The 15,165-nt window shown below is 42.2% G+C and overlaps 1 protein-coding gene across 4 annotated transcripts in view; it reads right to left on the bottom strand.

Moving 5' to 3' along the window:
• The window catches only part of MYO16 (myosin XVI), a 598,386-nt gene that overhangs the window by 56,914 nt on the left and 526,307 nt on the right, over nucleotides 1-15,165 (bottom strand). For all 4 annotated transcript variants that reach the window (XM_023621818.2, XM_023621819.2, XM_023621821.2 and 1 more), the window contains exon 32: nucleotides 8,740-9,822. In XM_023621818.2, coding sequence (XP_023477586.1) covers nucleotides 8,740-9,822 — 1,083 coding nt within the window. The remainder of the gene's footprint in view (nucleotides 1-8,739; nucleotides 9,823-15,165) is intronic.

The raw sequence follows: 15,165 nt of genomic DNA, 5'->3' as shown, positions 1-15,165 counted from the left end.
TTGTCTTATTATAATTAACATGTATTATTGAATGGCAATTGGCCAGTAACTGCAAAGGTACAGTAGCCAGAAGAAGAAAGAAGTAAAAACCAGAGTAGAAAAAGGCCTGAGAAGCTTTGCACAGTGGATACCAGGTGACTGATGGAGACTCATGGAATGGAGCACTGGGTAAAGTGACAGTGAATATAGCCAGCTCTCGGGTGGTGTAAAATTCTCTAGGCTAATCTGAGGATTAATCATAAAAATGATTCAAGTAGGTATAAAGGACCTAAACACTGGTAGGTAATTAGGAAATAGGTTTTTGTCTTCCAATACTCTTAAGGAGGGAGAGAACATGGCACCAGTCCAGTCCATCTTTAGGAAAACATTCCACACACCACGTCGCTTCTAAGCATTTCTTCACAAAAGGAAGAAAACCCCAGGATATTGTATTATGTGGCAATAATGAGATGCAGATAGTCAGGAAGGTCTTTATTAACTTGCTTAAGGAGAGCAGCTGAGTGGCTTAGAGGATAAAGCACTGGGTTTCTCTCTGGAGCCCCCAGTGGGAGTTTAATTCACAATCCAGTATAGAGAACCATAATACACAATAGCTGCTTGCTTTAACGGGTTGATAGTATGAACAATATTTACTGGTTATGAAAGATAATCCACTCCTGAAAAGACTGCCTTTTTTTCAGAATCCCAGGTACAATGGATTCCACTCCCACTGGTGGTGCATTACAGAACATCTTGGTTGTGATGGCTTCTCTGCTGCGGTTGGCTCATCTCAAAAGTGATGCACTATTTACGGGAGATACATCCCTCTGGTCTGACTGGCATGCTAGTGGTTGTAGATTTACAGCCAACACGTTAAGGTAATTTCCCAAGATAATGCATACTATTCAAATGGTAACTTTGATCAGATTTATGTAAATATTTAATTGTCACAGCTCTCCACTGGTTTTGCTCCTGGGTTTCAAAGAATAACAAAGCGGCATGGCCTAGTGGAAGTACCAGGGTCACGAGACCTATGATTTTAATATTCTCCCAACAAATGTTTATTGAGGGGCTCTGAGTGTGGGCTGACTCTAGTGTCAGGGCCTCACAGCACACAGGAGGTTGTGTGCTATGTTTTAGGTTTTTATTCAGCTATGTTTCTAACGTTGCCATTATCTATATCTTTGTTTCTATATTCACATAATTTAGAAAATCATGAATTTCTGGCTTTTCTTTTTTTATAAAGTTGCTATAGAGACACATGATGAGGGCTTTTTTGAGTGTGTGTCTTTTTCCTGTCCCCATCACGGTGGCTGTTGAAAGTCCCTGCTGACTGTCTGTGCAGCTCTTAGCATCGTCCCTGGGACAAGGTGACAAGTGACGACACCTTTACTCTCTGGCTGGTCCTGCTGGGCCTCTGACACCCCATTAATAAGGTTGGAGCCCATATCCTACAGAGGTAAATGCTTCCTTAAGGAAAAATGAGCATTTTGCAAGTGAATACAACTTCAGTGTGTGTTTGTTTATCAGTAATTACAAACTCAGTTCCCAAGCAAAACCTTAGAGAGACTAAAATAAAGGGAGATAGAAAATAAGGACACATCGTTTTGAATGTAAGGAATTATCCTGGTGCCTCTTGTGTGCTGTGAGGACACACTGTGGGACAGGTGAGCAGAAGTAGAGACGGTGAGGACAAGAGGAGGAACAGGTGGAGATACACGAAAAGAATATCCTCTCAGCTTAAAAGCCATGCACGGATGTCCCTCAGGAACATTTATGACAGGTAAAAAAGCTTTATCTACCTCCTTCTTTCCTGGTAATGAGTTTATGTTTAACCTCAGAAGGGAATTCTTTTCTGAGACAGGGACTCTGTGTCATTCTAAAATTTTAATTGTTTTCGGATACTGAGAATGGCGTAAGAGAAAGAATCCAGGGGTTGGGAGAAAGGAGACGTGTTTGGTTCCTGACTCTGGGACCGATTAGTTTCTGTGACTATAGGAAAATCTCTTAATCTCTCAAAGTCTCAGATTACTCATTAGTAAATGGGGATGCTAACCCCTGCTTCCCTCACCTCACACAGAGGCAAGGATCCAGCAGGGAGAGAGACGTTACCGAGATTGGCCAACAAGAAAAAGCCACTTACAAATATTACTTATCAACATTATTAACAGAATACCATTAACAAATGTTCCATTGCATTTCTGAGTATCTCCCCTTGTGTGAAATCACATACCTAGACTTGCTACTATCATTTCAGTTCATTTTCCTCCTCTGGCTCTCTGCACTCTTTGTCGGAGAGATCCTGAGAATTAGTGTTCAATTCCCGCATGAAGAAGAGAAACAATGGAGATGATTCAAGGCCTTGTCAGGAAGTTTCCAGGTGGCACCCTGATCTTGCTATGATTCCATGCAAGGCAAGCAGTGCCTTCTGTTGTCTTTCCTTGTCCTTCAACATTTGTGGCGATATTCTAAAAGGACCATGTGCCCTGAACGTGCATGTCTCACCACACATTGCTTCTTCTGGCTGCCAGGCCGATGGTCCCACCTCGGCACCCAGAACTCCATCACTACTCTTCCTCTACGCTCTTCCTGCTCGCCTGTCAGTCAGCCCAGCGGGTGGCTGGCTTTCCTAGACTCTGCGGCAGAAACTCACCCCTCTTCTGGGCCACTACCCACACCCGTGGGCACATCTTGTGGCAGTGGTCCTTCACCTTTCCCAGGTCACTGACATTTTGTGCCTCTTCCTCAAACAAGGTCCAAGCAAACCCCCAGGGTTAGCAGGCCACTTGGAGCTCAGCTGTGGACCCATCAATGGTTTATGACTCCAGGCTAAAGCCTCTCCCTTCTCCTAGAATTTCACTCATTGAAATTGGGTGGCCCCGTCTGCCTCCCACACAGTCTGTGAGAGGGCAGGAGCAACCTCAGAGCTCGCTCTTGCTTTTTTGGATTCCCATGAGCAAGCCCTGGGCTTACATTAAGCAAATACTTATTGGATGACTATAAGGGAGTCAGCCCTACAAGTTAATGCAAGTCCAGTTTACAGGCCCTTGGTTGCACAATTTCCCTGGGTAAATTCTTGGGCATTATAGAGAGCAGACACTGTAAATTGTGAGCAAATATCACAAACATTCACAACAAACATTAGGCATTTTTAAAAAAATGTCCAATTAATACAGAGGACAAAGAACTTTATGCTCTTAACATAGGTAAGTTTGGCTACTGATCAATTTACCAACATCGAAAGCATATTTCTAAGTGGAGATGAACTATGTGTTATTTCTATTGGGCATTTGGGGCATTGGAAGCACTGCAACGTATGGCTGCAAGTCCTAAACACAGATCCTCTGCGTTACTGCAGAAGGGCCACGAACTTGATAAAAAAAAAGTCCTTTTCTCACAGAGAGATATAGTCTCCTTATGTCAAAGCTTGGGTTCATTGGCATGGCAAGGGAAGAAACTTTACACAGCTTGTCCTTGCCTAATATCCACTTAGTGATAAACGGGGAACTTGCTTCTCTGGGGACGTTAAGCTCGTCTTCCCAAAGGACTTACTCATTTGGAAAATGAGGGAAATTTAGTGTTGATTCAAAGTGGTTCCAGAATGCAGAGGAATGCCTTACTTTCACGGGAGGGAGATTTTTATGGGAGGCAGGAATGCAGACAGTAACACATCAGTAAACTATGTACTTGTTCTGTCCACGCCCTTTATAATTTTCATGAAGCCTCAGGCCACCAACCCCTACAAACAAATCACCAGAGAGAGAAAGCCTGTGTGTGGGGAGTGAGAAAGATTAACAGCTCTGCACAGGATAAAGTACTAAAACAGCCTGAGTATAGGCAAGAAGCCTACGGGATGTCATGTTGAGATTTGCATAAGGCCCACCAATTTCTTATCCTGTGACCTCATTAGAATGCGTCAGGGATTAACTTAAGATAGTGTCGAAACTTCTGTTTCAAACACAAGGAGCAGAGTGGCAATTTACAAACACTGTCCTTGAGTAAGTCACAGATTTCTGCCAGTAATCTGTGATATGACAGTGATTTTAAAGCATTCTTCTTGTTACTAAACAATGTATAAGCAACTGTACTTAAATCTGGCAAAGAAGTGTCTAAACCTCATAATATATTGATTTAAGATGCAACTGTATGTCTTTTGGAACACTGATCTTTCACACCTAGTTCTGTTTGGATGCCATATTTGGAAATCCACACCTTTTTTGTACTAGAAGGGGTCACCCGCACCCACGTCAGGGGCTGTCGTCAAAGTCCACGTAGAAGATCTTACAGGCTGGTGTTGTTTTGGTGGAAAGCTAACCCCTGAGAATTATTTTGTTTATGTCATGAAAAATGATGCCCTGATTTCCAGAAGCAGGCTTCTGTCTTGAGTGGCAGTCTCCTGTTGCGGAAGGCTGAAGGGATCGACTGGTCTGTATAACAAAAATGACTTAAGAATGAATCTTTTATTTCTCTTAAAGGACTTCTATAATAGAATATTTATAATATTTATTAATAAATTGATCTGACATTAGGATGTACTTCAAAATAATCCAGTAGCAGAGGAGGAAACTGGGAGGGAAAGGAGATAAACCAGGACCGGCCATGGTGAGAGCTCATTAATGTATTCTTTCCACTTCTGTACATGTTTGAAATTTTCCATAGGGTCAACTTTAAAAAAGAATTTCTTTTGAAACAAATGGCCTCATGGAATAAAAATATCATCTTGTAAAAATTTGCTTATATAACACTCTGATTTAAAAACTCAAAATACTCTTATTTGGAATTTATGCAATAATATAAAACATTTATAATTAACAGTAATTTCCATTTGGCTTGAGTGGTTCTTATTAAGTAAAAATGCCAGAAGGGCTAAATCTATCAAAAATGTTTATATCTGAAACTGATTTTTTTCAGGTAGATTTTTCATCAGATAAGTATTTAATAACAACCTTCTATATGAAAAGAAATATTGTACATTATTTTTGTTGACATCATTTTTATCTACCTGTTTATATCTTAAAAACCAAGGATGTACAGTAGCAGAAAATAATGAAACAATTTTTTGTAAAAATATTCTGCAAATCAGACTTTTCCTTAATTCAGCCTGGCTCCCCTCCACTTTCTCCTCCAGATTTCTGAGGCGTACTGCATTTTTGTCAATGTCCTATCATTCTGATCTCTTTCAATAAGTGAAGAATAACATGCTCATTTTATTTCACGTTCTAGATAAACTCAGCCAGACGCCGTGATGCCATTTGGAGCAATGGAGCGCCCTAGTGGCCTAAACAAGCCAATGAATCTCCTCCTTCATTTGAATTAGGTCTCAAAATCTTGAAACTAAGCAAGCGGAAATAATTAGCACAATAATATTAGTCACATTATGACTCCTGATAAAAAAACATTTTGTGAATGAATGGGATAATTGTATCTAGAAAGGCATAGACAATTAAACATTTAGTCATTCTTAATTTTAAGGGCCAAGTGGCCCCCATATGGTATTTCAAAATTATACATATGTACTCTTACGAGCTGTGAAGTATGTTTGGCATTTTTGAGTTTACAGAACAGTTTTCTCCATCCAAACTGTATGACTCTCTTACTTGTTGCACCTCAGGTGAGCAAATATGAATTTTTAAAACTTTATCCTCTTTGGTTTTTTTTTCACTCCTGTCCTAGGCACCATTCTGTAGGTGTCCCTCTGGTGACAGGATTACTGCGTTCAAGGCATCCCCTATCTCTCACAAGCAGGGTGACTTTGAGCAACTGGATTAATCTCTCTGTGACTTAGCTTTCCCGTCTGTAAAATGGGGATAATAGTAGCAGATACTTCTTAGTCTTGTAAGAATTAAACAGTTATTAAAACAATGCCTGGGGCAAGTAAGCACTATAGTTACTTGTTCCTAATTTTATTCCTCCCAGGCTGCAGCCACATCTTTCATCTGCACAGCCACATATGGTCTACACAAGCATCTTGGACTCGTAGAATTTGTGTGACTCTGTATGCCTCATTTGAATATCCAACAATCTATAGAAAATGAACTGTTTTGAGGATCATAATATTTATGAAATGCTACAGCTAAGTCTATGGAGTAGCAATGGGGTAATTACACATTAAAAGACCTCATTTCCCATGCACAACTCACCGTCCATTTTTTTTTCACTGGAAATACCTATAGCAGGGTAACAACGAGCAGTTTAGTCTCCTCGAGATCACTTTCCAAAGAAGCGAGGGGAATATTTTGAAACCTTCTGCAAAATTTGCAGTATGAGTTCCCCACATATCAACCAGAAGAGAGAAATGAGCTGTAATTAATTTAGGAGCCTTGAGGCTGACTTAGCCACCCACTGGATTATTCGGTAAGAAACCTATTTCAAGTGAAAATAAGAATATCTTTAAACATAAAGAAGGTAAAGTAGAAAATTTAAAACGTTAAAAGGAAGAAGTCCCAAGATTATAATAAATCGTTAATAACAGGCATTTGATCCATTCAGAAGGAAATGGATTACTGGTTTCAGGATCAAACTGTGTAAACCTTAATAATCATATAAGCAGCTCCAGGGCTTAGCTCCAGCATTAAGATTTTTTTTTCTCCCACATCTTATCTTTAGCCCCTGTTACATTCTGAAAGGATAACCCGTATGATCCCATGAGAACATGTCGTGCAATTTGTAAACTTATTTCCCACATCACAGACCATCAGGAATCACACAGCTCTCAAGCGCAGAGCTGGGACTCCTGTCACCTGGTGTGTGGGGATGACCTGGTCTCATAATGCTAAGTTTTCTGTTATTACAGCTACTGTGCTGGGGCAGAAGTTGCCAATTCATGTATTTATGAGAAAGTCATAAGTGGCTCAAACCAATCTTTTCAAATTAAAAAGTGTTTTGTAAAAGCCCACAGTAGAAAAATAGATGTTTTATAATTTTAGAGTTGAATTAACAAGGTCGTACTTGAGGTTTTGATATGTGTTCTCAAATAGTCCTGGTTAAGGCCACCATAGGGAACTATAAGTAGCAACTTCCTGCACTATGCCTGGAGGCCTCGCTATAATTCTCAGGATGCTCTGAGTCCTGGACTTAAGGATTTCTAAATGATGAGGCCTGTCCAGAAATTCATTACTTTTGCTTTCTTGAATAGAGTCAAGAAGAACTCACCCAATTCCTATCTACAATAAAATGAGGTTTATAAGGTTTTAGTAAACTTTGAGTTCTAAAAGCAAATATTAATTTGTTCATTAAATGTTTTTCTCTTAGATTCCACTTTGGTCCTTAGAATGAAACATATGATTTGTGAAATTCAAAATTCTCCTACTTACAAGCGCAATTTCATTTACAAGCACAATTTCATTTATTAACGGCCTATAATTAAGAAGAAATTGTTAGCTAAATGAACAATTAGCTTATTTGTCTGAAGAATAAATAGAGAGTAAGTTATTCATTCATTTGCTAAGTATTCTTAGCCTTGACCTACTTTTCACTTATTCAGTTTGCTTTCTAGATTTTCTAGAGTTTTTGTACCTAAAGTAATTTTCCTAATCAAATGATGACAGCTACCATATTCATGTATTCTCTTTAGGAGAAAGAGCAGGTTAATGAGTACATAAAATGTTATATCACAAGTCAAAATTTTAATTCCAACCCTAACACCTGACCCTAAGGAAAGTATTTAACCTTTTGTAGTTTCCCTTCTCTGTCAAGTGAGGATGTTAATAGTTGCCATCTACCTTGGGTTAATGACATCACGACTAAAGGGACCAGTTACAATGTCCTTAAAAAGAGGATGCTCCATATTAATGTAATTCTTCCACCAAATACAGAACATTGGGAAATATCCTGGTTTTTTAGAAAAGCCATCATTGGAAGACGACTCCATTCTTTGTCATTATTATGAGAATCTGCCAAAACAGGGCCTTTGGCACAAAGGCAACCTCATCTGAATGAAGCAGCCCGTGGTTAGATACTTACAGGAGTAAAGCAACATCCTTAAAGAGTATTTTTGCTAGCTACATTCTGCTTTTATAGGGACACAAGAATAAATACTATTGTATACAGGCAACAGTCTCCGGCTGCAACAGCCTAGGGCTGAGCTCACTTGAGAGGACTGTCAACCTCGAACTGGGCCCTAGGCCGAGCTGCCCAATGAGAAGACGCAAATAGAACAGAACCAAGTTAAAATGTCCCTCCGGTGGGGTACCCACAGAAGAAAAGCCCTCATTCAAAACAACATAAAGGTGAGGGGTATTAGGTGTAAGGTGGTAACTGAATACGTAATCTTCCTAGACGCCGGGTGGAAATGAGATGGACAGCAAGACAGAAGGACAACCGTGGGTTAATGGTGAACCGTACATCAAATGGGAATCCCAATGTAATGCTACAAAAATACCATTTCCATGATCTGAGGAAGTATTATTAGGAAAAAGAAATCAGCTGCTAAAATTGAATCTTGCTCTAATACTTATTGTCATAAGAATTTGTTAAACCCAGTTTTAGTGCTGTGCATTTTTACATCAAGAGCCTCTATCTGCAAAATGGAAATATTAATTCTTACTTACTTGGCCATGTAGTTCGCATAAGATTTTGTTTTAAGTTGATGTCTGCTCTGAATGACCACTACAATCACCTCAAACATTATTTTAATTATATATGTGTATGTGCATACGCCTCCACCTATCTGTCTATCCATCAATCCATCCATCCATCCATCCACCCACCCACCTACCTATCTCAATGTGCAAAAGGGGGATCCTGGTCCCTCCTGCTTACCTTCGGGTTCCCTGATTCTCCTTCCCGCCGCAGACTTCCGAAGCACGCTCCTACCGGAGTTGAAGAGACTGGTGAGCTCGTCCAGAGGACTGCCAAGACGTCTGGAGTTTGGGGGGCTGTAGGGCACCGGAGAGGACGAGTTGGAGTTGGCCTTTCTGTGGTCGGCTCTAGCTGCCTTCCCGGGGGAGTAAGGAATCTTGGAGAAGGAGCCGCAGGGCCCCGCGGCCAGAGCAGAGTTCGGCTTTTGCTGCCCCTTGGGCAGCTCGGGGCTGGCGGCAGCCGTCCCCGCGCCGGGCGCACCGGGCTCGGCCGGGAAGGGGAAGTGTGCGGGCGGCGGCGTGGGCGGCGGCGAGAGCCTGGGGGCCCCGTTCAAGACCGGGAGGCCGGGGGACGCGGGCCTGTCTGCTGCGTCCCCTTTTTGGTTTTTGCAATACTGCGGCGACAGAGGGCTCGCGCCTTCGGACGGCACGGGGTACTTGAGGTTGGTTTCCAGGACGGGCAGCTTCTTCACCTCCAGCGGCGTCAGGGGCGACTCGTCGGAGGCGGGGGAGCAGGTGAGCGGGGTGGGAGGGAAGACCAGGAGCGGGGGCCGGTGAGGCAGCAGGTTGGGGAAGGGGGCGGGAATGTCGCACGCGTCCCTGCAGGGCCCGGGCGCCTGGCCGCTCGCATCGCCGTCCTCCAGGGAGCTGGGGCTCCGACCGTCGCCCAGCAGAGGGGGCGACGCGGACTCCGAGGCGCCCACCGCCCGGCTGCCGCCGTCCTCGAGGGGCACGAAGTACTTCATCTCCTCGTACACGGCCTCGGCCTGCTCGGGGCTGCCGGCGCGGCCCACCATCTCGATGTAGACGGGCTCGGGCTCGGGCGCCGGCGCGGGCGGCGCAGGGACCCCCGGCACAGCCCCCGGGGCGCGCTGCGGGCCGCCTCTGCGCCGCGCGCCCGCGCCCCCCGCTGCCCCCGGCCGGCCGCCCGAGATCTCCTCCGAGGAGCCGCTGAGCTTGGTGTGGGGGCTTCGTTTGGGCTTCCGAGGAGGAATCTTTTTCATGGTGCTGTAGTCATCACTGTGCGGTCGGGGCCGGGTGAGAACTGAGGAAGGGACAAAGAAGCGACAGGAAGGGTTAGCGAGACCCCAGGACCCCACCACCGCGAGGACCGGACCGGCAGGCTGGAGCCGCCCTTCCCCGCGCAGCCCCCGCGCGTTCCCGCTGCGAGGACCAGGCCTGCATCCCTCTGCCCTCCAGGATCCCGGCTCCCCCGACCCTTCCCGAGACTGCCAATGAGAAATTGAGTTCTGATCTTGGCGCTGCAGGACATTTTCCACCCACCCGTTGAGGAAGACATAAGGGGGACAGCAAGGCGGCCCAGGGTCCTCAGCCATCTGCCGAGGGCAAGGGCCTGGCGAAGCAGCGGGAGAGGGCACTTCAGATGATGAGCGGCTGGAAACTCTCACACTTGTATTCTTGGGGCCTGATACAGGTGTGAAATATGTGTTGGCTGAACTGATCGTAAGGATTTTACAGAGCAGAAAATAGAAAGCTAGGGAGAGCAAGCAGGTTAGCTAATTCGTGGCATATGGATGCTTCCTGCAGGAAATGCATAAGCTTGATAGTAAAATAATATGAACAAAACAAAACATCAACAAGAGCACCTCCATGCATGGAGAGATTTTTTAAAGAATTTTAAATAAATGATGCCTAGGGTGGATTTTACGATTAATCAGTGTATTTGAATCCTTAACAGAAACATTTAACAGAGAAATCAAGATTATAACATTTCACTAAGAGCTTCTTAAGTGGAAACTTCTTAAACTGAAAAAAGGGAGATATTTAGAAAAACAAGTAAGTGTAATATTAGTAAGAACTAATTTTGAAAGAGGGAGAAAACCTACTTAAATATGACTCTAAAACAATTATTAAAGGTTATGTTTTGAAAAAAAGAAATTCCAAAAGACTTCTTTTTCTAATATATTTTTACTATAAATTCTAATAGTATTTTATTAAAAAATAATTTTTCTGGAAACAGATGTTAATTTTAGAAAATTGCATTTTACTGAAGTATCTAAACTTCTAAAAAATCTTGAACTATTTTCCTAATTTGGTATTTTACTAAACTGTAGGAATTCTTGATATAAACACATCTAATTTTGTGGAGTTCCTGAGTTGTTTAACTGAGGCAGCCAGGTTTTTGTCTCACTATGACTGCACCTATGACGCAGTCTCTGTCCCCAGTTTTGGGGAGACAATGAAATCTAATGGTTCAAATTGAAGGCTGTGAAGCCAGATAGGCCTGGATTCAAATTTTAGTATGAGCATTCATCCAATCATTCATTTAGCAGTCCAGTCAACCAGTCTTTTCTGAGACACCTTCGTGAATACAGAGAAAATGTATTCCTCTGCATACCTTCTTCTGCTCTAGTGGGGAGAGTCAGATAATAAAAAAAAAAAGTAAATAAAACAAATGAGTAAGTGCTATAATGTGTTTCAAAGTCATACATGCTATGAGGATGAGAAACAATGGACCACAAAAAGGGTGTGTGTGTGTTTGTGTGAGTGGCAGTGGAGCAAATTATAATTTTAAGAGAGGTCTTGGTCAAATCTCTCTCTTCTTTGGTATAGTCATGCATAGAATAGTGATATTAGTAATTATCTCAGAGGAATAAAATAGATGGATATTGTATGTAAAGTGCTTAGCTCAGATTCTGGCACACTGTAAACATGGAACAAATGGGAGACATCCAAATGAGAATGGGAAAGAACAAAGTTAATTTTCTAACTCAATGGACATCTTTGCAAGCCAGTATTACACAGGGTTCCCAAAAGCAGCCAACTTTGAAGAGCAGAAAATATGAAAAATGTACAAGTCTGTAATTAATAAGCATTATTCCAAAGGCTTTCAATGTGCTAAAGCATGGCAGCTCATAAGCTTCTCCTAGAAAGTTAATGAACCAAACAAATTTTTAACATTAGTATTATAGAGTTGTTCAAAGATTTGAATAATTTAAAGGATTTGTGGCAGATTGTATTTTCTGAAACTGGCTTCAACAACATTTTCAGTCCCACATGCTCTTCCAGAACCTTGAAACTGGGATGGTCTCTGAGACCGCTCCCGATGAACAAAATATGGCAAAGGGGATGCCACCTGCCTTCTGAGGCTGATTGTAGGCAGCACAGCTTCTGCCTGGCTCTCACTGTCTTGGGACTCATCTTGGGGCCCTGATCTCTATGTGAGAGTTCTCTTTACCCTGAAGCAGCCATATTATGAAGAACAAGTGGAGAGGCCCCACAGAGGTAAGAGAGATGCTGGGGGATCCCATCAGCTCCAACCTTCAGCTGTCCAGGTTTTCCCAACTCAGATACCAGACATGTAGTGGACTGAATTGTCAGACGATTCCAGCCCCAGCCAGTGTATGACTACAGCTGTGTGAGAGCCTGTGTGAGAACCGTGTAGCCAAGCTTAGCCAACGACCAGAACATAAGAGAGAGATAATGATAAAATCTTTGTTGTCATTTGAAGCCACTAAATTTTCAAGAGGTTTGTTATATGGCAATAGACAACAGAGAGCAATAATACAGATATTGGCACCTGGAAGCAGAGGGCTCCTGTGAAAAACTTTGAAGTTGTGGCAGTGACTTTGGGAAATTGGAGGAGTCTTGAAGAGACTGTTAGCAGAAGTGTGGTCATGTTCAAGAAAGCTCCTGATGAGGTTTCAAGGAAAGTGAGGAAGACATTGGAAGCTGGAGGAAACATGATTCTTTTTGTGCCATTTTGGAAAGTTTAGTGACTCTGTCACCTGCAGTAATGTGCTAAATAGAAAACACACTTAAGGAAATGGATGATCTAGCCAAGGAGATTTTTCAGGCAGAGTGCAATAGCTGCTTCTTGGATTCTTCTAGCTGCCTATAGTAAAACGTGACAGTAAAGAGATAAGCTAAAGAAAGAACTATTAATTGTAAAGGAGCCAGGACTTTCTGGGTTTGAAAATGAAATGGTTTCTCACTGCCAGACTGTCCAGATGGCAAATAATCCTGAAGTTAAGAAATGACTTCCAAGGAAAGATGAAATCTGGGACATTTTCAGGAAAACATTATCTAATGATGAATCCAAGATCATCGTTATGAAACCCTTTTTTAAGACCTTGGAAAGATTTAAGGTGGTACTTCATGGACCTTTTCAAGGCAGGAAAACTACAAGACTCCTAAGAACATCAAGAGTATTTCTCCACTTGCAGAAAGGCCAGAGTAGAGTAGAGAAGAAATCTCAGAGATTTATGGATGTGGCTTTTGACTAATGGAGTGGGTTATGAATTGATTCGCAAGAAACTCACAAAGCTTTTAAAGGAATTGAATCAGCTTGCACTGAAAGGGGCAGAGTCAGTGCAAAACAAAGAGGCTTTGGTGCCTCAAAATTTTATAAGCAGGAAGCAGGCTGAAAGAACTACCAGCCCCAAACATGCCACCTCTTGCAGATTAGGCATTAAAATTCAAAGGTGAGCCAAGGTTCCAGAACATGGATCTAAGAGCCACAGGAAATCATTTCTAGGCACCAGAAGCAAATCTTAATCAAGGTGCATGCAACATATGCCCAGGTGTTGTTTAGAACTGCTTTGTACCACTGCCTGCTGTATGAAACCTGACTTCTCCCTTTTCAAACAGGAGCATCCTGCACCTGTCCCTCTAGGGTATGTTTACTGTGTGGCAAATAGGTAACTTGTCTTCAGATAGAAAGGGGCATACTGGAGGAGCTCTCCTGAGCAGCCAGGATACCTGGACCTGACGTAGATGATGACATCTAGACCTTGGGCTTGAGCCTGATGTGATGATAGATGAAGCTTTCGGGAGTCTGGGGGAGAGGTGAGTGTACCTTGTTAGTGGGAAGGAAGTGAATTGTTTTTCCCAGAATGTGGACTGAGACAGATTGCATTTTTCAAAAATTGGCCACAATAATGTTTCTGGTGCCATCAAGAGATGGAGTCTATTTCTTCGTCCTAAACTTGGATGTGCCTTTGGGACTGCCTGATGGGTAGAATGTGGTGGAGGTGATGCTGCATGACTTCCAAGGCTCGCTCATAAAAGGTAAAATAGCATCCATCTGGCGTTCTTTATCCTGGAGCTTGTGCCTTTGACACATCGATTGTCCACGTAAGAAGTCCAGCTACCCTGAAGTTGCCATGCTGCACAAACCATGTGAAGAGACCACCTTGTGATAAAGATGCCCAAGCAGTCTCAGTCCTCAGACATCTGAGGCACCAGACATGTGAGTGACCAGCTTTCAGATGATTCCAGCTACCACCTGCCACTTCATGAAAGACCTTAAATGAGAACCATCCAGATGGGCCCAGTTGATACCCAGAACCTGAGCGATAATAATAAAATGATTGCACTTTATTTAAATCACTAAGTTTTAGATGAGTTGTTAAGCAACAATATATAACTGTTATGATAGACCCTAAAGATTTGCTTTAGATGCAGTAAAAAGGTTTTTTTTTTTTTTTTTGTATTAAACTACTATAAATAAAAGTAGCATGGCTGACTAGGAAGCAGTTGAGAGACTGACCTCTAGAGTCAACTGCCTGGATCCAAAGCTTGGGTATGTGACATGGGACAGGTTACACCACTGCTCCCTAACTCAGTGTCCTCTCTAAAGAGGAGTCATGATAGTCCCACGTTATCAGGTAGTTCTACAGAGTGAAGATACTTAGCTTAATGCCCAGCACATAATAAACACTTGATAAGTGTCAGCTACTATCATCATAATCATCTTGTTATTACTGTACAACTAGGAATTAATTATGAGTGATAGAACAGGGTTTCTTAGAGTATGGTCTGGGGTTCAGCAATATCAGATCACCTGGGGTGCTTTACTGACAATGTAAATAGTGCTGTTTCCAGTCAGACTGCACAACTGCTAAATTATAATTTCTGGGAGTGGAGACTAGAAAGCTTCATTCTTCGTAAACTAAAATTAAAAAACCACAGTTGGAGAATTATAGTCTAATTTTATTTTATGGCTATTTCTTTGTGTGTGTGTGTGTGTGTGTGTCCACACAAGCACCTGCTAAGAGTTCATTTGCAAATATAGATTGAAGGGCTATTAAAAATGAATTTAAATTAAGAATTTTCTTCTCAAAAAACAACAGAAAAGATCAAATGAAACTAAAAGCTTGTTCTTTGAATAGATAAACAAAATCAATAAATCAATAAACCTTTAGCCAGATTCATCAAGAAAAAAAGAGAGAGGGTCCAAATAAATAAAATCAGAAATAAAAGAGAAGTTACAACCGACACCACAGGAGTACAAAGGATCATAAGATCCTACTAAAAATGCTTATATGCTAACAAATTGGAAAACCTCGAAGAAATGGATAAGCTTCTAGAAACACACAACCTTTCAAGACTGAAGCATGAAGAAATAGAAAATCTGAATAAATTG

Source organism: Equus caballus, chromosome 17, assembly GCF_041296265.1.
Source record: "Equus caballus isolate H_3958 breed thoroughbred chromosome 17, TB-T2T, whole genome shotgun sequence".
Classification (NCBI taxonomy): Eukaryota; Metazoa; Chordata; class Mammalia; order Perissodactyla; family Equidae; genus Equus; species Equus caballus.
Note: the sequence above shows the minus strand (reverse complement) of the source record. Positions and strands in the feature narration are given on the sequence as shown.